Source organism: Crassostrea angulata, chromosome 8, assembly GCF_025612915.1.
Source record: "Crassostrea angulata isolate pt1a10 chromosome 8, ASM2561291v2, whole genome shotgun sequence".
NCBI classification, from domain to species: Eukaryota; Metazoa; Mollusca; class Bivalvia; order Ostreida; family Ostreidae; genus Magallana; species Magallana angulata.
The window spans coordinates 11,713,822-11,739,617 of NC_069118.1; the positions used below are offsets into that span (position 1 = coordinate 11,713,822).

At 34.5% G+C, this 25,796-nt stretch overlaps 5 protein-coding genes across 5 annotated transcripts; 4 read left to right on the top strand and 1 right to left on the bottom strand.

Moving 5' to 3' along the window:
• The first annotated feature begins 114 nt into the window (after window positions 1–114).
• Window positions 115–2,861, top strand: LOC128159302 (uncharacterized). Its single transcript, XM_052822360.1, has 3 exons — window positions 115–737; window positions 1,384–2,177; window positions 2,839–2,861. Exons 1-3 carry the CDS (start codon window positions 196–198, stop codon window positions 2,859–2,861), a joined length of 1,359 nt encoding a protein of 452 aa, XP_052678320.1. The 5' UTR covers window positions 115–195.
• A 725-nt stretch (window positions 2,862–3,586) lies between these two features.
• Window positions 3,587–6,020, bottom strand: LOC128158073 (uncharacterized). Its single transcript, XM_052820771.1, has 3 exons — window positions 5,627–6,020; window positions 5,182–5,290; window positions 3,587–4,886 (listed from the first exon to the last, which is right to left on the bottom strand). The coding sequence occupies exons 1-3, from the start codon at window positions 5,915–5,917 to the stop codon at window positions 3,715–3,717; spliced, it is 1,572 nt and encodes a 523-aa protein (XP_052676731.1). The 5' UTR covers window positions 5,918–6,020; the 3' UTR covers window positions 3,587–3,714.
• A 3,201-nt stretch (window positions 6,021–9,221) lies between these two features.
• LOC128158097 (pentraxin fusion protein-like) lies at window positions 9,222–10,769 on the top strand. The gene is made up of 2 exons (XM_052820805.1): window positions 9,222–9,500; window positions 10,485–10,769. Exons 1-2 carry the CDS (start codon window positions 9,242–9,244, stop codon window positions 10,700–10,702), a joined length of 477 nt encoding a protein of 158 aa, XP_052676765.1. The 5' UTR covers window positions 9,222–9,241; the 3' UTR covers window positions 10,703–10,769.
• Window positions 10,770–16,894: 6,125 nt separating this feature from the next.
• LOC128158096 (universal stress protein Slr1101-like) lies at window positions 16,895–20,478 on the top strand. Its single transcript, XM_052820804.1, has 4 exons — window positions 16,895–17,052; window positions 17,948–18,028; window positions 19,397–19,500; window positions 20,041–20,478. The coding sequence occupies exons 1-4, from the start codon at window positions 16,980–16,982 to the stop codon at window positions 20,263–20,265; spliced, it is 483 nt and encodes a 160-aa protein (XP_052676764.1). The 5' UTR covers window positions 16,895–16,979; the 3' UTR covers window positions 20,266–20,478.
• A 233-nt stretch (window positions 20,479–20,711) lies between these two features.
• On the top strand, window positions 20,712–22,467 carry LOC128158099 (colipase-like). Its single transcript, XM_052820807.1, has 3 exons — window positions 20,712–20,868; window positions 21,133–21,330; window positions 22,228–22,467. Exons 1-3 carry the CDS (start codon window positions 20,824–20,826, stop codon window positions 22,390–22,392), a joined length of 408 nt encoding a protein of 135 aa, XP_052676767.1. The 5' UTR covers window positions 20,712–20,823; the 3' UTR covers window positions 22,393–22,467.
• The last annotated feature ends 3,329 nt before the right edge of the window (window positions 22,468–25,796 follow it).

A 25,796-nucleotide genomic window follows, 5' to 3' on the forward strand; every position in this document is an offset into this window, starting at 1 on the left:
ACTTTGCTGCAAAACCTGCTAATATGGTTAGTCTATATGTAACTTTAACTTTTATGATAAGTAAATTTTTTTCCAGAGGAAAGATTTCTCTTTTAAGGAGTCTATTCCCCACTTCAAGAACGTGAGTTATTTCCCTTATAAAATTGGAACTCTTCTTTGTTAGCGTAACTTCCGCTGACTACAACGTATGTTGTTATGGACGCCTCCGCCGAATTAACGCTATTTAATGACTGGACGATCGCCAAACTAAGAGAATTTTTGAGAGAGAATAATCAAATAATATCAGGTAGCAAAAAGGAACTTGTCGAAAGAGCACGCGGCGTTATTATTCTTAAACTAACGGCTGTCCAAGGGCAAAACAATCAGTCTGAGAAAAACTCCAAGTCGTCAACTTTTCCAGATGGAGAACCTATACCCGATATCCGCACTCTGTCTAACTGGTCATCAGATTTTACTAACATTCCCGATTTTTCAGAGAAAGATATTTATAATTATCTTGTAATCAAAATGAACACTAAACGTCAACTTAAATCAAAAGTGTTCCTTGAAGATAAACATGTCCATTCGGTGGAATACAACCCTATCAATAATGAAAGTTCTCATTGTGCCATACGTTGTAAAGTTATACCATCATTCCCATCAGCTGACATGAGCAAGCGTCCTGACTATGATGTGTCAACATTTTTGTCAAAGGTTACAGGCAATGTGTTCGCTGCACATTGCACCTGTACAGCAGGGTATGTTAATTGTAATTGTGTACACTATCGTGCCAGAAGTATGTACACTTTTCCTTTTTCCCTATACATTTCATTGAAACAAGACATATTTAAAAGAGTTTTTGTTGTTATTTTTTGTCAGATTTTGAATAATTTTTTATTGATTTAATTAGATTCAATTTGCACTTTTTGACAAAAGTTGAAATAGTTTTTTGACAACTCATTTGTAAATTATGATATTTCAAACACAACACAAAGATATTTTTTAAAGACTCTATTATACTGTATATCTTTTGCAATAAATATGATGCCAAAAAAAAAAATAGAGAACTTTATATTTTGAATTGGTCAATCCAATTTTTTCAAAATTAATTAAGGGGTTATTTTTTAACGAATCTTTAAAAAACGTTGGTTTTCAATGATATATAGAGTGAAAAGAAAAAAATTGACATACTCTTGGCACTGGTCCGAGTGTAATACATATAATCAATATCTTAATTACCAAAAAAAAAATTAAATAAAAAAAAGATGGGGAAAAAACTTAAAAACTTAATCTTTGTGTTTCTATGAAGTACTTGTTTCACTTTAGATATAACTCATGAAAAGTGTGAAGTTATTTTTAAATAAATAATTACAGATATATTTTTCTATTATCATTAAATCACAGTTTTGGTGAGGCGTGCAACCACATTTCTGCATTACTTTATACAATTGCTGACATTGCTGAAAAAAAGAAAAGTGGTCTTCTTTCATGTACGTCAACAAAATGTGTGTGGAACAACCCAAGGAAAAGAAAACTTAGTCCAAAAAAGTGCAGTGAAATAAAATTCAAAAAGTTTTCATTTGGCTGTTCATCAGTTCTAGAAAATAAAACCAGCAAATCTGCAACTAACAGCATCATAGCATCAACAACATTCAACGTAGAAAGATTTAGAAAAACTCTTGTTGAAAAAAAATCTAAAGCAGGCTGGCTTACATATTTTGCAAAGAAAAAAGATGGTACTGAGGAAAATATACCATTGCTTCATAATATTTTATTTATGTATCATGATAGTGTAGATATGTGTAATTCACAAGTACAAAGTGATTTGTGCAAATATTTTGAGTCTCTCTCTGTGTCAGATGCTGATTGTGCCAAAATTGAAAAACTTACAAAGGGTCAAAACAAAAGTCAGAACTGGTTTGAATGCAGGAAAGGAAGGTTGACAAGTTCAAATTTTGGAAAAATTTGTAAGCTAAGGCCAGAAACTGACCCCCAAAATTTATTGAAATGCTTTTTGTATGATGTTTCCTTTCCCACCAACAAATTTGTCAGGTGGGGAATTGAACACGAGCCTGCTGCTAGGAGATTTTATTGTAAACTGTATCCTTCATATATAGTGAGTCAGTCAGGACTTATTGTTAATCCAAAATACCCTCATCTAGGTTGTAGTCCTGATGGTATTGTTACATTACCAACTGGTGAGATTGGTCTGCTAGAAATTAAATGTCCAGCATCAGACAGATGGCGAATCCTTTCACCAGCTGAATGTGGACTTGATTCTGAATTTTGTTGTTCACTTGATGAAAATCAAAATTTAAAACTAAAAACAAACCATAATTATTATTTTCAGGTACAAGGTCAAATGGCAATTTGTAATAAACAATGGTGTGATTTTGTAATATGGACACTGAAGCCACCACTCTCTGTAGAAAGAATATATTTTGATGAATCATTCTGGTTGAATTGTTTAAATAGACTGAATGATTTTTATCTGAAAAGCATGCTTCCAGAACTATTCACACAGAGGTTGTTAAGGTCTCTGAAATAAATTGCAACATGGATCTTCAGTCCCCTTTGCTCAGTTGTTTTATTATCATAGGCGTCGGAACCGGGGGGCTAGGAGGGCTTAGGCCCCCTCCCCCCCCCCCCACTCTTTTTGCAAAGTTAGACCTAACCATTAGGCAAATAGCAAAAAAGAAGGTTCACCCCCTCCCCCCACTTTTTGTCGCTGCAAACATAATTGTTCCTAAATTTACTTTAAAAAGATTCAAATATTCAACCCCCCCCCCCCCCGGAATAGGAATTTCACGATTAGGGGAAAAAAAATTTTTGGTAGTAAGAATTATTTTGGAACTCTAGGTATCCCCGCCACCATGGATTAGCAATGTCATGATTTTGGGAATTAGGTTTTTTTTTTTTTTTTTTTTTTTTTTTGCTTGTCAAGATTTCTGAGGATTAGTCTAGCCCCCCCCCCCTTTAATTTGCCTCCGACGCCAGTGTTTATACATTTTTAGAACTTAAAATGGATAGCAGTTCAGGTATTCTATTCCTTTATTGCAGAAGGAATAACAAGTTGATATACATGTAATGTTAAAAAAACTTCATTTTTTCATTTTGTGAAACTTAATGCCAATTATACAGAATGGAAAAATCAATGCTACACAATTCTTTTGATTTCAACCATACAACAATTGTACTAAACCAATTACAACAATTGTACAAAATATTTGAATGAGAATTGTTTTCATATGTGCAAAAATCCTTATCTATAAATTAAGATATACAAATACATGTACCTGTCAATGAATTAATATTACCTTAATGACAAACAATTCATTGGCAGAATATGATTTGGCAGAATATGAATATGATTTGATACATACGTACATTAATATTTTCATGGTGGTCATTGCTTTTAAGCCTATAACTCTATGTCCTGCTGTTGTCATACATTAAATGTATAAAAATTCAGAAGTATTGTTTTATATATATATAAATATAATTAGAAGATTTTAAATATGTTTTGCAAAAAGTATGAGTTCTTAGTACTCAATATGTGTGCATGCACTTCTTTATAATGAGACTGAATTTATGCACATGCAATTAAAAAATATGAAAATTTCATCAAATAACTATAGCTATATATATTGGAAGCAGACATTGAACAAGTTATAGGAATATTTTTTTCTATCATAAGAACCTTAAATTGTATGCAAGCACATTTTCACTATTTAGCTATGAAGCAATGTCATATTCTGGAACAGTACACAAAGGGGGAAGGAGATTTGTCAAAGCAACACAAATTTTCCAAATTTTAGAACACTGAGATGCCATACTTAACTGCATCACACCTTCAAAAATATGAAAGTTCTTAATTCTTTCCATTTGTCTTTCAACATGTATTCTAAGATGTGCTATTTCACGAGTCAGTAAGACATCACTTCTGGACATTTGTGTATTTTTTTTCTTGAAAGGGGGAATAATAAGATGAATACCCTTTGGCGTAGTTAGATCTGAAATGATGAAACCCTTATCTGCCATGATAGCATCGCCAACTTCACACAAATCTAAAATTCCGCAATTCTTTGTTAATTGTTTGTCACTTATACTTCCCCCCCAAAGGTCTGAAACAAATGTTGTAACACCTGCTGGGCTGATGCCTATGAGTCCTTTAAATGTCATATGGGATTTATAATCACTGTAGAGTAATGACTTGTTAGCAAGAGAACTAGGTGTTTGCACAAAAACTTCAGTACAGTCTAATATGACTCTGCAGTTACTAAATTTTCCCTTAAATGAACATGGCATGGTGGCATATATTGTTTCTTTGGATGGCCACATTATCAAAGGCTGCAACTGAACAAACAAAAAATCAATCCATAAATTAAAAATATTGCTGCAAGTTGAAACACTAACATTAAACCTGTCTGATAAATCCTCTAGGAGTAATCCCAGCCGTAGTCTCATGAGAACAAGAAAAAACTCGTCAATAATCCTTAGTCTTCTTGGTCGTCCTTGATTTGAAGATGAAATCCCTACACATGTTGTACTTTCGAGTGCATTATCCTTTATCTCATCAAACACAGCATTAAATGTCTCTTTGTTAGGAATACCTGTGTAGAATAAAATTTTGGAGTCATCCTGTTCTACATCTTCAAAGGTGAACACAGGTCTAGAAACTTGAATCCCTTTATCAATGAAAAGCTTTCCATCAGTCTGTGTTTCTGCAGAGGAGGAAACACACTTTTTCATGGCCATGCTGTTAAAAAAGGATTCATCAGTCTGTGTTGATGAATCTACAGTTAACAAAATAGTCTGAGTTTCCTTATTTTTTGGAACTTCACCAGCACATGTTGTCCAGTCTTTATGATAGTCGTGCATATTTAGGGAATCCTTTAACGGGTCATCTGAAATTCAAATTATATATACTGCATATCAGTAAGGGATTCAAACTCATGACTTATAGATTTATAATTATAATGTAACGCATTGCGCTACACTGTTGGGTAAAATTTTCAGAAAAGAAAAAATTTTAAAATCATGCATGCAATTATGGTTTTTTTTCTGATAAGAATTGCATCACAATATGGAGCTGTCCCATACCACCTTGAAATACATTATAAAAAATATGTAGCAAATTTTTAAGTTTCTCATTAAATTTATATCAGTTATATTAAGTAATAGTCACAAATTATGTAGAACCTGTTTGTTCAAGGCTATCCTGGTTATCCTCACTCTCAGGAAGCTGATTGTCCTGCACACCTGGCTCATGAGAAAAGGGAACAGCTGGGGCATTTGTGGTTGAGGGTGCCTGGATTGCAAAGTAATGTTGCTCTTGACTAATTCAAATGTTTGCTCTATCTCTGAACCCACCCCCCTTTAACACATTAATTTACATACACAAAAACACTCAATGATAGTTAATAAATAAGATACATTCAAAAAATAAATAAACAATGACAAAAACTTTTAAACATAATTGAGGAATATTACTAAATTATTGAAGCATAACAACTTCCAACATTATCATTCAAACACTAAACTCAAAATCATTCATTACATACGTTATCTTACAAGATATGCTGGATTTACCCCCCCCCCCCTCCCCACGAATGTGAATCAAACATGTTTTATCGTTTATACTAACCGAAGTTTTGAACACCTTGTTCGGAAATATCGACGGCAAAGGATGGGTTGCAGAGGGGCCGCTACCATTCACGAAATGTGAAGAACACACGTACGAATTCTTGGTGTAGGTGAAGTCCTTGCGCACTAACCTTGCTCGCTGCAGCCATATTCTACGTTTATCTGCATCGCTTGGAAATCTGTGGAGACTGACGACTTGCCCCTCTACGGTTTTCCCCCTATAATTACTACATATACAACAATACTTTCTTGAGCGGTATCCCGAAGCAGAGCTTTTCGTTCGTACGTCCATTTTGACAGTTGTCAAGAACGCCCGCGGAAGTAGACGTATATTTTAACGCATGCGCAGTTTTACAATAGGAGAGTTCCAATTAGGGGAAATAACTCACGTTCTTGAAATGGGGAATAGCAGTTCAATTTTTGTACAGGACGACATAAATCAAATTTGCTCATAACTTCTTAACGGCCTTTTCCACAAAAATATGGCTAACAGAAATTGATTTTTTTAGTAGAAAATAAGATTTTCGTAAAAAAAAATTCAACATGAAAATTGCAGCTCACATTGCTTTCAGTTACAATTTTTCTTTGCAACGACATGCATATACAGTGGCAAATCGTAATGGCAATATGGTACGTTCCAATGACAATTAAATGAATATAGCGCAATAAATGGAACAACAACATATGTTTTGTGATATGCAACACAGGAAATAGTAATTATAGGAAAACTGAATCCTGTCAATTTTTACAATAGCCTTTGTTGTGTAAATTAAACAAATGCTATAAAAGTTAATAATTTCATATTAGAATATTGAAAATTATTTTAAAAGATATTTGATACATTTAAGGATACTGATACTAATTCAATTTATCGTGGGATGGTTTTGACAGTTTTGTATTCATGCATTGTGTCCATACATTCTGATTGCTTAAACATAAACACAACAGTCCACCTGTGACTATAGAAGGAATGCAGTTAGCCAATGCATCGTCTATCTTAGTAAAAAAAATGAACAGCAGTAATTGTGCATAAAGTTTTGAGTATTTTATCCACAAATACATACTTAGGATTAATCCAAATTATATGATCAATTTATTTAAAAAATGATCAGCCAAAAGCACCTTGCACATTTAACATAAAATAGCATATATGGTGTTTCAAATGTAGGTTAAAGTCTAAGAATTTATCTACTCTACTGTATTGATCTCAAATTCAAACATAAATGTACGTTGCCCCCCCCCCCCCCCCCCGTTTTTTAATGTTGCCTTAAAAGAAAGATACATTGCAAAATCTTGCATAGAAAACTAATAACGTTTCGGTTTATCACTATGACCAAACATGATACGGTTCCTCGATAATCAACAATAATAGAAATGCGTTCATTTTCGACTCATTTCAAGTTTCTGGAAGAATTTCGTGATATACCGGCACATTAGTTCTGTGTTAAGGATGTTTCGAGATGTAAAAATATCTAAATATACGAATTCAAAGTTTCAATAATGCGTATCTACTATTTTTACTTTATATGAAATTTAAGTTCAAGCACTTGTTAATATCATATATAAACATCAGTAAATGCTTTCTTCTTCAGTAATTATTTACTAACATGGATATTTGCATTTCTGTGCATTTTCGTGAGATCGATAAACCACTTGTCAGTTGCAACTATGCGCGAGCATACTATATCTTAAAATACGCATAGTTTTTTTCACTTACTTACTCATATCTTTAGTCCTATATCATCTAAAATACAACCTATTTTTTCCAAACTTTAGGTGTTAGTAGGTTTGTTTGCTGTTTATTTTTTTTAAATCGAAATAATGTTGTAATGCGAAATAAAGTATTGTTGTAATGCAAATATCTTTACACATTAACTTGCAAAAAGAATATAACTAAATATTATACTTGTAATCATCGTAGGGTGGATATGAAATTTGTCTCCCCTTTGATGGGGTATCTTCATTCACTGGAACAATTATAGTAGTTTGTTTGAAGCATCAAATACTGTTTGTCTTATAAAGCAAGAGCACGTGTAACAACTTTTTTTATCTTGATCTGCCGAGGACCAGTTGCTAGTTTTACATATTTGTTCGCCAAAAATGGCCAGTCTTCCGCTTTAATTTTACTGTTTATAAATGTGCGTGATTCGATATTGTTTGGATTTAGACAATAGCAGACCAAGAAGAGACAGGTCCTAAAACCTTCGTATACAAGTATGATACAAATGGATTGTATTAGAAAGAATCCAAAAGTGATACTAGTAACTTGAAATTTATATCGTTACAGTCTTATAGACTAGTGATTTTTTGTTTCGCATAGAAATGAACAACAACTTTTCAAATTGTATTCTACACTTACAAATGCTGATGTTAAAAAATGCGCAAAATCTTTTTCTTTTCATTGCGTTTCAAAAGAGACTCATTATGATGGATCCTATACAAGTTTTCAAAATAAACACTATACACATGTAATGTACACATATAATATATTTCAAATTAAAATGGTGACATATATAAACAATTCAACTTTGATTTCATTTTGTTTTTGTAGTTTTCGTTTCGTTATGGTTCAGTTACGTATTGTTTTCGTTTAAATTTGATTTCGTTTTGTCTTGTTTTATTTCGGTGGGTTTCGTTTCCTTTCGGTAGATATCGTTTCGTTTCATTTCGTTTCTATTTCGTTTGCACTTTACGGGTACAACTGACCTTTGGACTTCCCCGAGACTTATCAAAATTAATAAACGATACTGCAAGCTAGATCCCAACTAAATTTTAAGTGAACATCTTATTAGATAGCAACAAGTTCTAAAGGACCTTATTCAGAGGCCTGTTCAGCAGAATTTGCTCACCAAAATTCCTTACATTTATCTCTTGATCTTTGTTTATCAATCAACGTCAGATGATGTGGTATAATTTACGCCAGGAAAAAGAATTTTAATGTTGTGAAACAAGGCAAAAGAATACGGATTCGTAACAGAATGAAACTGAATGGCAAAAATTAACCAGGCTTCAGAAATGGTCACTACATGACATCACATGAATATGATAATGTTAACTATTCGATCCCCAATTGTCCTATAATATTGGCAAACTGTACATGTACTATTCAACTATGGGGTAAATCCTTGTTGTGAAATGTGAAAATAATAATAACAGATCAAATATATCGCAATTCCTATAAAATAGTCTTACATGGCTCTAATTCAATAAATATATTTCCAAGATGCAACATACTGCTATTTTATTATGAATAGAAAGAGACTATCAATAATTATTATAATTATTATCATGTCATATATATGCAAAGTGCAACAAATTAAATTTCAACAAGTGCAATACAAGTAACAAAATTCACGATAAAATAATTGTACAAACGATTTAACATAAGATATTTGATACATATTTATGACAACCAACTTATTGACACATTGTGGGAAGGTGTTTGACTCTGTTACGCATGACTGGTTTTAATTGTATTTTTTTTTGGGGGGGGGGGGGGGTTCTGAAATAAAAGTCCACCTGTGACTGGAACATGGGAAAATAGGTCGTGTAATACTATATAAATCCAAAATGATAAGTAGTTACAGTGCATTACCAATTGCAAACACCGGCTACGATGTCATTGTTACTCTTCATTGCTCTCTTGCTGCACGTAAACGTTACTTTAGGCCACGAAGAACTCAGAAATGTGGCATACTCGAAAAAGGTGACTCTTAGTTCTGAGAATAGCTTATACCCAGGATCGAACGCTGTAAACGGTATCCTGACCGACTTCGCTCATACTGCACCCGAGAAACACCCGTGGTTGATAATAGATCTGGGAGCAACCTATGAAGTCCATGAAATAGAGGTGTTTGCCAGAAGCGGGTGCTGTGGTAAGTTGATTGTATGACAAGTAGTTTCTTGAATGAATAGTATCAATGTTCAAATACCACGTTTTTAAGTTTACCATATACAGTGATTGACTAATATTCTGTAAAAATCTTTAAAAACCAACCTCAGAATTTTGAGTGGGTATCAAATTTGAGTTCAATGTGTGGAAAATAGTTAAATATTTGGCTGTGGAAACTAATTTCAATTTTTTAATGCCTACACACTTTAAAAGAAGTCAAATCAAAATCGAAAATACATGTAGCTTGACAACTTTAACTAATTTAACTGTTGATTATTTTGTGTGAAGAAATGTTCTGAAATTATATCAGTAGTAAACGATTGAACTTTCATGTCACGTCCACTTATTCAAAAAACGATAAGTGAAAGCCACTACGCAATCTAATGTAAAATAGCATCCAATTTGACAATTTCTTTATTCTCTGAACTGCATAAATTACAGTGTTGAGAAAAGTGACGTTTCAAATGTAAATTAAAGCGAAGTAATTATCTAATATACGATTAATTGATCTACAATTCAATCAGTGTTTAGTTTAATTTACGGTATGTTATTATCTAATAGTATGCACATGTACATTATTCATACTGTTTAGTTCCTTCCTTTAATTAATGCCTGAAAAATAAGGATACATGGTAAAAGCGTGCACAAAAAAATCACTAACGTCCCCGTTATCAAAAGTTTATCCATTTTCTTCGATAAACAATTATTATAGTAATGCAAACAATTTCGACTGATTACAAGTTTGTTTTTTGAATAACGTGATATACCCAACAATCAAAGTGCAAGCAGTAATGGGTTTCGTAACCATATAAAATGGAATGACATTAACCTTGAACAAACATCTTGTGTGCAGACTGTTAATGTTTAAATTCAAAAGAGTCATTTTAAATAAAAATGCTGTTTAATAGTGAAAACATACAAAAAGAAAAGGACAAAACTAATGCATATTTTACTGCCTTTACTTCAGGTAATCAGATACATGACCTTGATGTTAGAGTCGGTAGTGATCCTCGCAACATGAAGCTCTGCGGTCACTTCACGGGACACGCTTCAAATGGCCAGAGGATTGCATTTTGGTGCCCTTATAACACCAAAGGGCAATATGTAAAGCTACAGATTATGGCGGAACAAGTAAATCGACTGTCCCCTGCCGAGGTCCTTGTTTGGGGTTTACAAGTGTATTAAAACTGAAAAAGTAATTATGAATGTAGTTTACTTCATTTGTGATTACCATTAAAAAATAACACCTCTGTATCTTTATTAGTTATCTTTTGAATTCTGAGCAAGCTTTTTCTTGCTTTGTATTAAAAACATCAACAAACAAACAATGTTTGGGTTGACATTTAATCAACAATGAAATTACAAGTTACAGACAGGAGATGAAATAACACGAAAATTAGGTATATGGAAGATCAAATACGATACGGATTGTCAACTCAGCTAGAATTTAGCTGGGGAAAATAATAAAAAAATAAACTGAAAAATCATGAAAAATGAGCGATTTGTGAAAGGGTCAAAATCTCAGAAAACCACTATGTAGAAAATTTTACCTGTTTTGTTTTTATAAAATTCCTCTGAAATTCGTATTGGGCCTTATAAGGAGAGAATGAAAGTTATATGAGTTGAATGGGATCTCAGGAAAGTCTAGTTACAGAGTTCCGAAGACATGCACCCCCCTCCCCCGACCCATATCCCGGGCTACAGTGAGTTGTATCAAAAAATTGTCTCGTGCCACTGTCCTGTACGAATTTTGATTCCCAAAAATCTACTACCTTTATTTTCATTTAGTAATGAAAATGAAGGTGGTAGATTTTTGGGAATCAAAAATGTAGTTTTTTAAGTGTTGTAATTTCTACCTAATATTTACGTATATTTCCCCATATGTTTACATTGGAAATCTGCGCCGTTCAATTTTCTATGAATACAGTTTGCTAATTCATGCGCCATGAGCATAGATACCGGTACAAACGTCTTCACGTGTTTTGAGTATATAATTTTTTTTTAAATTAAATGAAACATTCAATCTAACATGACCAATTTAATATGTACTTTTGGAAAACAATCATCAATATATACCTACTCTTTAATAAAAAAGATTTTTCTCCACAAAGTTTCTGGCACTGTATTTTTTGTCGCGGAAGCTAACTAAATTACATGTTTTAAAATATGACTGTTCAATGTATGTTTCATATCCCTGACTAAAAGCGCAAATTATGGCTTTAAAGCGGCGAAACACAATATTTCATACAAATAGACATCAGTATGAAAATATAAATATAAGCTAACGCGCAATATTCAATTTGTCTGCACCGCTTGTAGTGTCATAGGACCGACGACATCCAAAAATAAGCATTCAATGCTCTAAAAATATCACACAATGCCTAATATGTCGTACCATTGTCCATATATTGTTCATTTTTCTACATACTGTGTCCAAAATTGAAATTTAAAAAAAAACTAACTACATGTTAATGATAACTAAGACCTGTCAGTGAATAAAATACAGATTTCTACATAAGCGCACGATCTGCGCTGTGTGTAGCTGCAGGTCTGTAGCTCCCAGTCTTCAGAAATTTGGATGGACAACCTGAGAGCTACGTACAGGTCCTCCCATAGTAGAAAACTGCAATTTACGGCGCACAAAAAATTGCGCTTGTTTTGGACTGATTAACCTTATTTTCACACAAATTCTGTGGAAAACATTAGTACCATTAAATTCCTCAGTCAATTTACTATCGTACGAGTCGCTATTTGTTCATGTAAACAAAATGCACCACTTTACTTTACGGGGCTGGTGATGGTGTTTTAAAAGAATATCAGAGGCAAGTTAAGGTAGCAAGGGACAGTTTCGGATAAAGTGCCCGGTCAATATTTTTGTAAAATTGAGAGTTGCTGTACTTGAAGGCTTATGAGTGTTGCTTAAATTCATGAAATGATTTTTAATCATTATCATTAGTTAGAGGGGTGTCTCTTGTTGAAATTGATATGCAATATGTAGGCCCCTTATGTTAGGTACGTGAGAATCAGAAGTAAAATGCGAAACCAGCGGGTATGACCGTTGTGTTGACTTTACACAGTGAAATTGCAAGTTACAGACGGGAGGTAAATTAACACGAAAACTAGGTGGATGGGACATTGTAAACTATACACCGGTAAGTTTCTGACATGTGATAGTGCAACATATGCACGTGGAACGGAAGGTCAACCCTCTGCAGGGAAAAAGCTGGGGAGGTCTAAAAGCTGAAAAATCATAAAAAATTAGCAAAATATGAAAGGGTCAAAATCTCATAACAACCATTATGTAGAGAATTTTACAGACATTGACTAGTAATTTTCCTCAGAAAATGGTGATTGGCCTTATAAAGAGTGATATAAAGGTATTTGTGCTGAATTGGAACAGAGGAAATTCTAGTTACAGAGTTCCGAAGACATGCATCCCTTGGCTACAATGAATTGAATAAAAAAAACTGTCCCCTGCCACCTAAGTGTTGATATCCGTATCAGATACATGACCTTGATGTTAGAGTCGGTAGTGATCCTCGCAACATGAAGCTCTGCGGTCACTTCACGGGACACGCTTCAAATGGCCAGAGGATTGCATTTTGGTGCCCTTATAACACCAAAGGGCAATATGTAAAGCTACAGATTATGGCGGAACAAGTAAATCGACTGTCCCCTGCCGAGGTCCTTGTTTGGGGTTTACAAGTGTATTAAAACTGAAAAAGTAATTATGAATGTAGTTTACTTCATTTGTGATTACCATTAAAAAATAACACCTCTGTATCTTTATTAGTTATCTTTTGAATTCTGAGCAAGCTTTTTCTTGCTTTGTATTAAAAACATCAACAAACAAACAATGTTTGGGTTGACATTTAATCAACAATGAAATTACAAGTTACAGACAGGAGATGAAATAACACGAAAATTAGGTATATGGAAGATCAAATACGATACGGATTGTCAACTCAGCTAGAATTTAGCTGGGGAAAATAATAAAAAAATAAACTGAAAAATCATGAAAAATGAGCGATTTGTGAAAGGGTCAAAATCTCAGAAAACCACTATGTAGAAAATTTTACCTGTTTTGTTTTTATAAAATTCCTCTGAAATTCGTATTGGGCCTTATAAGGAGAGAATGAAAGTTATATGAGTTGAATGGGATCTCAGGAAAGTCTAGTTACAGAGTTCCGAAGACATGCACCCCCCTCCCCCGACCCATATCCCGGGCTACAGTGAGTTGTATCAAAAAATTGTCTCGTGCCACTGTCCTGTACGAATTTTGATTCCCAAAAATCTACTACCTTTATTTTCATTTAGTAATGAAAATGAAGGTGGTAGATTTTTGGGAATCAAAAATGTAGTTTTTTAAGTGTTGTAATTTCTACCTAATATTTACGTATATTTCCCCATATGTTTACATTGGAAATCTGCGCCGTTCAATTTTCTATGAATACAGTTTGCTAATTCATGCGCCATGAGCATAGATACCGGTACAAACGTCTTCACGTGTTTTGAGTATATAATTTTTTTTTAAATTAAATGAAACATTCAATCTAACATGACCAATTTAATATGTACTTTTGGAAAACAATCATCAATATATACCTACTCTTTTATAAAAAAGATTTTTCTCCACAAAGTTTCTGGCACTGTATTTTTTGTCGCGGAAGCTAACTAAATTACATGTTTTAAAATATGACTGTTCAATGTATGTTTCATATCCCTGACTAAAAGCGCAAATTATGGCTTTAAAGCGGCGAAACACAATATTTCATACAAATAGACATCAGTATGAAAATATAAATATAAGCTAACGCGCAATATTCAATTTGTCTGCACCGCTTGTAGTGTCATAGGACCGACGACATCCAAAAATAAGCATTCAATGCTCTAAAAATATCACACAATGCCTAATATGTCGTACCATTGTCCATATATTGTTCATTTTTCTACATACTGTGTCCAAAATTGAAATTTAAAAAAAAACTAACTACATGTTAATGATAACTAAGACCTGTCAGTGAATAAAATACAGATTTCTACATAAGCGCACGATCTGCGCTGTGTGTAGCTGCAGGTCTGTAGCTCCCAGTCTTCAGAAATTTGGATGGACAACCTGAGAGCTACGTACAGGTCCTCCCATAGTAGAAAACTGCAATTTACGGCGCACAAAAAATTGCGCTTGTTTTGGACTGATTAACCTTATTTTCACACAAATTCTGTGGAAAACATTAGTACCATTAAATTCCTCAGTCAATTTACTATCGTACGAGTCGCTATTTGTTCATGTAAACAAAATGCACCACTTTACTTTACGGGGCTGGTGATGGTGTTTTAAAAGAATATCAGAGGCAAGTTAAGGTAGCAAGGGACAGTTTCGGATAAAGTGCCCGGTCAATATTTTTGTAAAATTGAGAGTTGCTGTACTTGAAGGCTTATGAGTGTTGCTTAAATTCATGAAATGATTTTTAATCATTATCATTAGTTAGAGGGGTGTCTCTTGTTGAAATTGATATGCAATATGTAGGCCCCTTATGTTAGGTACGTGAGAATCAGAAGTAAAATGCGAAACCAGCGGGTATGACCGTTGTGTTGACTTTACACAGTGAAATTGCAAGTTACAGACGGGAGGTAAATTAACACGAAAACTAGGTGGATGGGACATTGTAAACTATACACCGGTAAGTTTCTGACATGTGATAGTGCAACATATGCACGTGGAACGGAAGGTCAACCCTCTGCAGGGAAAAAGCTGGGGAGGTCTAAAAGCTGAAAAATCATAAAAAATTAGCAAAATATGAAAGGGTCAAAATCTCATAACAACCATTATGTAGAGAATTTTACAGACATTGACTAGTAATTTTCCTCAGAAAATGGTGATTGGCCTTATAAAGAGTGATATAAAGGTATTTGTGCTGAATTGGAACAGAGGAAATTCTAGTTACAGAGTTCCGAAGACATGCATCCCTTGGCTACAATGAATTGAATAAAAAAAACTGTCCCCTGCCACCTAAGTGTTGATATCCGTAGTAAAAAGTTCGAGGAATGTTTCGAAATGAAATATTTGTATAAAATGTGTTCGGAAATAAGGTTAATCAGTCCAAAGCTAGCGCAATTTTTTTGTGCGCTGTAGATTGCAGTTTTGGGAAATGAATTTGTACTCTTTTCCGTTTATGAAGATATCTATATTTTAATCAATTTACCCTTAAATGTTTAAAAGAGAAACGTTTTTTGTGTTTTCGTTTCCAATTTCGGTCGTTTCTCTGGCTGCTCAATACTCAGCTTCCAGAATTTCCTCAGAATATCCGGACAGATCTTTATGTTAATGAAAATATCCAGGAAGGCAGAAATCCTTTCGGTCCTGTTTTCAAGCATCTGTGTGAGGTAACTATTATACACTGTTTTTAAAGTATGATATTACTTCCAAATACATTAAATCTGCTGATAAAAATTGTCCGTTACGTCGTCAATTAAGGTAATGGTCCATACCCCAGTAGATACATTGTAAGTAAAATGCCTACAGAATTTTTTTATATTTCTCACACATGTATATGAGGATACATGTGTGTTATTATCAAATTTTACTCATTTGGCTGTTCCATCGGTATTATTAAAGATAGGGCCGTTGCTAAAAATAGAACGATTGCGGAAATCGGCGCTTTTTCATACGTAAAGAATACATGAAATTTGACTTTCACAAAATCTTTTTTGGACTTGTATCCTATTTAAAATTAAGGAATTATTATTTCAAAACAAATAATTTTATGTTACACTTGCTTATTTTTTTAAAAAATAGATAAATCTGCAATCAAATGAGATAATCGAATAAATTTGCAAAGCGAATTTAAGCTCTTGTAATTTCATTTACGTACAGAATTTTCTGATATACCCCTTAACGTCCTTAATCAATTGAAAATAAAATTACCCAAAGGACTGGCTTTTTCAGGATCACAATGGGCGTATTTATGGTAAAAATTATTTTAAAAAGTTTGACTTTGTTTATGATTTTGTCTACAAAACGATTTATTCCAACCTGTTTTGGGGGTGCCAGTTTAAAATTTGGGGTAATTTGGGGTCCTGACTCAACCCAATCGCAACTTCTCGGGCCCCTCCAGCAAACTAGGAAAAATCGAGCACGAGCCGGAAATGTCTGAGAAGTTGCGATAAGGACCCCCCCCCCCCCTTCCCACCTCAGGAAATTACAGAGTACTTAAATTCGTGAGGTATAGTTACCAAAACTTAGCATCCACAAATGTATTTACGATTTTTCAATAATCACCTATATACACTGTTGAACACGCCTCCCCTATCCACCTTGTTTCGAAGTTCGGTAATTTGTTCACATTTCCCACTCCCGACTGGATCCGCATATTTCAACGAACGACAACTCTTAAAAGGCATGTGACGCTTGACCTACAATAAAGTTCGAAGCACAACAGTTGAAAAACAACAGCAGTGAAAGATGGCAGAAACCCCGAAACGCCGCGTGGTACTGGCTATGGATGGAAGCGAGTATGCAGACTATGCTTTCAACTGTAAGTTTTTAATTCACAGCACGTGTATTCGTTGTATACAGACAGTGTAACTTTAGGTCGTTCATGATTTCAGAGATGAGTGACCGTGTGTACATGTAACAGCGTCGTAATGTTCTGTTATATGTTTATTGACCAGAATGTCATTGTAAATAGTAATATATTTTGTTTCTTTTATTAAAATATACTCATTCAGCCAAATAATTGGTTTCTGTATTTGATTAAAACATGCATTCTCTCCTATATCGGCGCATTAATATCAACAAGGAATGTAAATTTCACTGTTTGTTGACGAGGCCTGAGGGTCATCAGTTGACCTATCTGTGCTGTGTACATATCGGCATATGACATGTATGGACAGTACACACACTGAAGACATATACGTACCAACAAAGGAATGTGATATGATAAGTCGGGGGGCAGTTACTTAATACACAGTATATATATATATATATATATATATATATATGACCAGAGGGGGAATGTAAACATTTAGGCTACACTATCACAACTTGACTCGCACTTTTTTCAGCATGCAGATCTTGCCCCTGTTCATACATAGCTGACTAAGTTTAATCAGAGCTGTGATAAAAAATGCGCACCTCCTACAATGCAGAATTTTTTTTTATCCTTAAACTAGACCAAATATGCACAAACTATTATTTTTTGTGGATAGATTAGATAGACTGTCCTTTAGCAAGAGATGAAAAAAGATTATCAAAGCCTTAAGACTAACACACTGATATGAAAGAAATCAGAAACGCTAGTCTTTAATTTATCCTGAAGTTTAGCTCTGGTTTAATATCCCCCTGGGTTCTTAATAGTAGGTGAAATCTGCAAATCTGTATTTGGCATGATGTTGTATGCATTTAATTATTTGATTAATGTCTGTTTTCAGGGTATGTTGAAAATTTCAAGATGGATGGGGATTACTTGACAGTCGTGCATAGTTTTGAGGCCAAAAGCATCTCTCATGCAGGTATTAAAACATGAAAAGGAACACCAAACCTAATTCAATGAATGATATAAATTAGTATGTTTATGAGAGAGAGAGAGAGAGAGAGAGAGAGAGAGAGAGAGAGAGAGAGAGAGAGATTTTGAATATGAAGAAAGACTGAATTTTATTAAAAGTGCCAGTTATACCTCAGTCATCAAAGCTCTGAATTCATGATTATTTCATATATTTATGGTGGAGCATAAAAATACGCCATATAGACCTGTGAGGTGTAAAAAATAATAATTCATTGCTCTTGGATTAGTAACAAATCACTATCGAGCCTAAGCCTCTACAGCATCTGCTGATCTAAAGTAGCATTATCTAGATGATCTGACTGTGGTTTGTGGTAAATCAATACAGAGGCCCGTGTAGCCATTACTCCTGGTATTGTCCACATATATAACGTTACAAATGCAGACTGGTAGTGTGTACATAAATACACGAAACTCTGGTGACCTATGATGCATACAGATGAAAATGTTGATTTGGTTAATTTGAGCAATTTTCAAATACAATACAGGCATAATCAAATTAAACTGAATAATCCCAGAACCCGGTGGTTTTCTGCTTACAGACTAAACCACACTACTAATTAATGAAATCAAAAGTAGAATATTAAAGGGCAGTACACCATTCACTTAATTATTGGCTCTATGTCGAAACTGGAAAAGCGTTGAACAATAAAAATGTCCTCGGGTTTTCTGCTTTAATGGTTAAAGGTTTTGATTTAGCGGAATATAAACACTGTTGAAGTAAGGAATTTCGCAGTATTTTAAAGCATGCACCCAGTTCCGAGTTATAATTGTGTGTAACATCAAAATGCACACTAGGTCATATTACAACCTGATATTGTCATTCATGCTTCGGACCAACGCAGAAGAACATCGAACTTTAATGATTTTTAAACGAATTGCTATCATGTAGATTACGTGCGCACGAGCTGGCGTTAAGATAGAAATCCTGTCATGCTTTTCGATATATTGAAGACAATTACAAAGGGGAGGATCAAGTTTATTTTTTGTCGCCAAAAACTACCTCATACTCAGTCATCTTTTCAAGCCAGGCGTTTCCGGTCCGCTCTGCTTTCCATGTATGGGATTAGGAGTAGGCCAAAATCCTTGGCTTGCAGAGACGACTCCTAGCTTAGTGACCCTATTGAAATGACTTGCATGAATCGCATCACATACATGTGAATTTGCATCGGTCAATAAAGGGATTCTTAATTTCCATAGTCATCAATATCTCTTCACCGGTTGTGTTTGGGAGGGTGTGAGGGATATTTTTGTTGTTTGATCCAATATTTGCACATGCAACTTAATTATTTCATTAGGACTCTATTCTTTTTCATAGCTCTGGGATCTGACGTAAAGGCGCTAGGGAACGTTTTGGAGGAGGAAGCGAAAGAAAATAAAGTTATCCTAGACTTGTTGAGGACCAAATTGGCCTCTGCTGGTGTAAGTATGAGACATTGTAAAACTCAGGTCAATTCTGTTTTTTATTTAGGGCAGTGTAATACACAATATGTCCATTCCAATTAGTATGTTGATATCGGGACAATTTATTGGAGGATTTCTATAGAATGATATTAAAACCTTGTAGTAAAGGATTTTTCCAATGTTTATTCCGTATTAAGACAGTGTATATCTCAATTTGTTGTTTATCATATTGATGATGAAACATGGTACATATATTAAGTAAAGTTTTTGTCCTGTCCATCATTCATTCTGTGGATGAAATGATTCTATTGTAAAGTAAACTAGAGTATACTACATGTAAATGCAGGGACAATTAAGTATATCTATGTACATGTTTTGTTCAACACATTATCGCGGTTTATGGAAACTGTAACACGTTGTGTATTCAGTCTTTCGATGTAATTACAGTAATACTCTGCAGTGCAGGATTTCGGTGCTATGACAGCATTTTACAGTACTTGTATTTCACTATTATACATTTGATTAGTTATTCTGACGGATTTTCTCCATTGTTTACAGGTTGCAGGAGAGGTGAAACCTCTCGTGGGAAAACCCGGTGAAACAGTTGTCCACGAGGCGCATGAACAAAACGCTGACGTCATACTATGTGGGTCACGGGGCCACGGGAAACTACGCAGGACATTCATGGGTAGCGTCAGTGACTACATCGTGCATCATTCCCACGTGCCTGTCGTTGTATGTCGTCATAAGAACCATCACCATGGTCACGGACACCATCATTGAATGACGTCATTTCGAGACAAACCGTTGTTTTTCATGAATAGGCTATATACAAATATCCGGTTGTGTTATTTTCATTGCATGACGTGAACACTTTGTGTTTCTGAATTCTCTGTAAACGTTTTTCTCAGTGGATTTTTTTTACTAACAACGATTGTGTTTGAATATGCTGTTTACACTATATCTGATGAAGCAATAAATGCCATTTAAAATTGATTTGAATTAATTGTTTTCCTATCACTGTGTACTTATACAACAAGACAATCGTATAGCTTCATCATTGAGGGTCGCAATATGTGTTTTCCTATAGTTGTACTTTCTTTTTCACTGGAACAAAGTAATATCCACGGAATAAATTTTGATTCCTGCAAACGGAATTATTTCTTAATCGTTCAGTACAGAAATATTTTGAAAGTCGGCGGACTTTTCCAACAAAGTTATACGTGTCTCTGCGCAGTTTCATTTTTTGTGACCTTGTAGTGTAGTTTTCCCGGTGAGTAGACTGTCCTTATCTACCTCCTGACAGGTGCCCGCTTCTCATTCACCGACACAGACCTAAACATGAAGACACTGCCGATTCTCTTACTTGTCGTAGCTTTAGCTGCTGTGAGTATTAAAAGGGAAAGTGTTTTTTTAAGTCGTCAGCTTTGGACAAATTTCGATGGAATTTTTAAGTTCCCGTAGCACCATTGCTGACGAATTCAAGCCTTAAGTAAATGATACAGTATTTGTTTTTTATGAGTCATAATAATGACTATCAGTGTTCAGGTACACTGTAAAAACCGATTAAAATATTGTAGCTGACACTTTAGTTTCATCACCTTTAAACATTTATCACTTGACATTTCTATTAACTTTGTTGTGGTTTAGTCTCAATCCCCTGACCCCTCTGTGACGGTTAGGCCATCCGGAAGTGTGACAAGCGGCGGAACATGTTCCCACCAATCCGATTGTGAAGATAGTCTCTGCTGTGTCCACAGCAGTTTCATCGGAAAAAGAAGAAAGCGATTGTTTCTGGACGGGCTTTTTAATCATGACCATGGAACGTGCAAGCCACATAGAAAACTTGTAAGAACTTTAAATATTGTGTAGTAAAAGTTCCGTATAAAATATCAAATATATAAACAGAATTGTTCGCACCATTATCTTGGTATTGCACACCGAAATTCTTCTCTGATATAATTTTTTTCTAAGACAAGGGGATGTTTTGCTAGGAATTACTACATCGTTCCAGAATTAGCTTTGTTGAAGTTTGCATTAATCACGGCGTGTTTCTGAATGGGACATGGTCACTTTTTTGGTCAAATACATGTATATTTTACCGTTTTTTGATGTTCATAATACTTTAGTAAGGCATTTCTAACAGTCAACAAAACTTTCAAGTTTCAATCGTCGAGTTCTAAGCGAGGTAAACAGATCACAATTCAGTACTAGGTAAACAAAGTTCATGTCAAGATTTTGTGTACACGGTAAAAATTAATATTTCAGGCCTATACCTGATATGAATATGACAAACGCTAGGAATCGAATATTCATGTTTAAAAACGAAAAAGTAGATAGAAAAATTAGCTTCAAAAAGAACTTTTACCGGTATAGTGAACAAATGTAAACAGAAACAAGGCACGAGTCTTGTTTACATTACAAAGAATTGTGAGCTCTCTATCTTGCTTATAATTTTACGACTGACACTCAAATTCGAAATGCATTGCTAAAGCATTATAAAAAAATAAAAATAGAAGAATAAAATTCGACAAAAATCGTAACGATGTTAAGTTGTTCAAATAATTTTTTCATGATATGAACCAGAGTTTTCCTTCACTCTCTATATTTATTTCAGAACGAGATCTGCCTTCCGTTTATGACCCACGACATAAAATTCGACAAAAATCGTGACCATGTTAAGTTGTTCAAATATTTTTTTCATGATATGAACCAGAGTTTTACTTCACTCTCTTTTTTTTTCAGAACGAGACCTGCCTTCCTTTTATGACCCACGACATCTTTAACCACGAGTTGTACGAGAGTTACTGCCCCTGTGAGCAGGGTTTGGAGTGCCGTGGTGTGACTGTGGATGAGGCCGAACACTCCGTGGTCCACCACAACCCCCGCTGTCAGCCCCCGGAGTCCTAGGGACACGCCCACAAGCCCCACCCTCTCTGTGTGATCGTACCGCGTCAAATAAAATTGAAAACTTTGTGCCGTAAACTTCTTCGTTTGAATGTTTATTTTACCCCTGTACTCGGATAAAAAAAATGCATTCAATTTGTTAATATGGTTTATTACAAGAAATCAAATTATAACCAATATAACAATTGTAACCACATATCAAGTACAGTATGCTTTATGGTACAGTCGAAAGTAGCCTCTTTAAGGAGGATTCTACTACAGTTATTGCCGAGATCAAAGAGATGCCGCGGACATTATTCTCCAATATACCACGAACGTCATCAGTAAATTATCAGATCAGAAATACCTATTTGTCTCGCACTGATCATAAAAGTACAACTTCAAACCGTAAAAAGTTTTAAAACCATGTCAATTTCAGGTGCTAGTTCCAGTCAAAACGATGTGTATTGCCTCAAATGTTTATTTTTAAGAGATCAATGCGACTGTTCCTAGGACCTCCCTAGCACATTTTTACTGCGTGTTTTTACATAAAATATATAACGTGTAGTAGTAATAATCATATTTAATTGCCCTTAAAAAATTAGGAATATAACTCAAAGATATTTTATAAATAAGTGAATTCATTTAAAAACCAAGGAAAAATTATGTCGTCTGCATGTAATTTCTTTGATCGATACACATGTAAACATTACTAACAAAACCATTGGGGTTACACGGAACAGCCGTCAAAATGACCCAGATCGTCTCTCTATAGGAGAAACGATCTGTAGAAATACTGGGCTGTTAGTAGAATAGAAATAAAGTTCTTGTTATCGTGAATGTTGCAGGATAACCTCCTCGGTCTCGAAATGTTGTTTGAAATATAAAAGCCTCGGCTAACGCCTCGGCTTTTATATTTCAAAACAACATTTCTCGACCTCGGAGGTTATTCTGCAATATTCACGGAAACTCGTACTTTATTTCTTAAATATAGATCACTTATTTTGATGAGAGTTATCTCTCTTTTCGAAATGTCATTTCGCCTTTCTAAGTTTGCGTTCTTTTGATTTGTGATGTGGAAGCTTTAAAACAAAATTTGAGAAGAAAAAAATGTTTCCATATTTTTAGACGTCAACACTACATGATAATAGGATGAGTAAATCGGCTTCAACACGTCAAGCACTTGATTATTGAATGTAAGTGGCAGCACTGTAACGGCGCTAGTTGACTGTTTTGTTGACAGAAAGGATCACTTAAAACACAGTTAACATTGTTCAAACAACGACAATTCTTTGACGATATAAGTGGTTTAACTCTTTAGGAACAGTTATATATAGAGATCAACAGTATTTTTATTATCATAAAGAATTGACAATCCTTCAAGGTCCGGTTTGTTCGCTATCGCTGTTTAATGCGCACCAAAGAGTATCTCGCAGTACTATTTGTCTATGTTAGTCACCCTTATGTCTCACTCATGTTTTGAACAACGATTTGCAAAGAGGGACAAATATTTTCTCCTGTAGTGTATGATTTAGGAATGATAAGTGATAAAATTTTGATAAAAGCAATCTTAACTTATCTGAAATCCCCCACTGCTACCGGAATACATAAATGTACTAAAGGGTATAGCTCAGTACTATCTTCTCTTAACATGTTTCTCACCAGTAATAAGTGGGTTGACTTGTTCCTGAATTGCTACAAGTACCATTCATAAATGCAGCAAATTTTACAATTTCCAGTAATAAATCTTATTTGTAATTCAATATTCCTGTATCACTTCGTATTACATATAGAGGTAGGTGTGTAATGAATTACAATAGTATTACATGTACAGGTAGGTGTGTAATGAATTACAATAGTATTACATGTACAGGTAGGTGTGTAATGAATTACAATAGTATTACATGTACAGGTAGGTGTGTGATGAGTTTGGTGGTTTGTTTACGCTGTGGATTTTTTTTTGGATTCAAATCTTTACGTTCTACTTCGGTGTACCTAACGTTAGTAGTCATTGGTCAACAAATCCTCGGGTCTTGGTGGAATTAAGAATTTCATTGGTTTTTAAAACTTGTAATGTTGTTTTTATTTGTTAGTGGTTTTCCTTTTCTCTTTTTTGTGTACATTGTCTTATACAGACAAGTATTTGAACGTGTAAAACTGACGACAAATATCACTTTGTTTAGGTAAGTCACAGTCATCTCTATTTTAAAGTATAACTTTATTTGAATTAACAGAAAATTCTGAAAACCGCTGCTTTGTCAGACAGGGTAAAATTTCGTCACCATTTTTCGGTTTGTTTAATTTTGATGGGTTTTTTATGAAAATAATCTGGAAACTTATCTTGCAATAAATTGCATTACTAGACTTAATCAATTTTAGATCTTACCAGCAGAGACTTGGATATTTTCTTTATTTGTTCGAATTATTACGGGGCGCTCTCTCCCGTACAGAACTAATACTGGGCCAACCGTGAGCTTATTCTCTTGTTGTTGGACCCAGCCTCATAAAACCTCCAACAAGCCAACACGCGTTTTAGTTTTCAGACTTTAATATAGATTTTACATGAAATATACTTTTACGTGAGTTTGGTATGCATCAGCACCGAAGGTCTGATTCCAACTATATTTTGCAATTCCGAATAATATATAATGAACAATGGAATAACACAATAAAGGATTAACATAATAAGTACAGATGTAAGTAAATCAATTATCAGACAGCTATTGAGTAACTCGGGACATTTGAGCAGCATGTACATAAAAGGACTAATAAGATGAAAGAAGCTTAAGTGTCAATAAACATAAACAGAAGTCAATTAAAAGATTAGCTGTCCATCACTGATTCAGCCTAAGGTGGGATTAATGATGTGAGGAATTTATAACGTTTATAAAACAGTTGTCGAAATAGATGAAAAGTTTTTGTAGCAATTAACACAAAGTTCGAAAAATTTTATTTACACATAATTAGAAGTAGTCCGAAAGATTGACTGTCACACCGTCACACATGCTTCGCGTCCGCGTAAAACACGTCCTCGTGTTTTGAATTTTTATCATCGACGGTAACCGCGTTGTTGTCTTCTTTGCTGCCTGTGTGGTTTAAATCGGCGGTCAAGTTGTTTATCAAGCAACACGGCCTCTAGATGTTCGTTATCACATTCCAATACCCAAATGGTCTGCAGCAGGGCGTTGTTTTGTTCCCTCAGCTGTTTGATTGTATCGTCAGCCTCCGTCTGAATTTTCATTACATATTGAGAATGTTCACTCCCGATATCTTTTAGTTTCCTCTGCATTATATCCATGAGTACTCTATCACCGTGTGCCTCTTCTTCTAATTTATGAATTTTCTTCACATACATATCAATGTCAGAACGTTTTCTTGGAGCTTTGTTCTCAAATCCGTATTTTCACTTTGAAGTCTTGCGTTCTCAG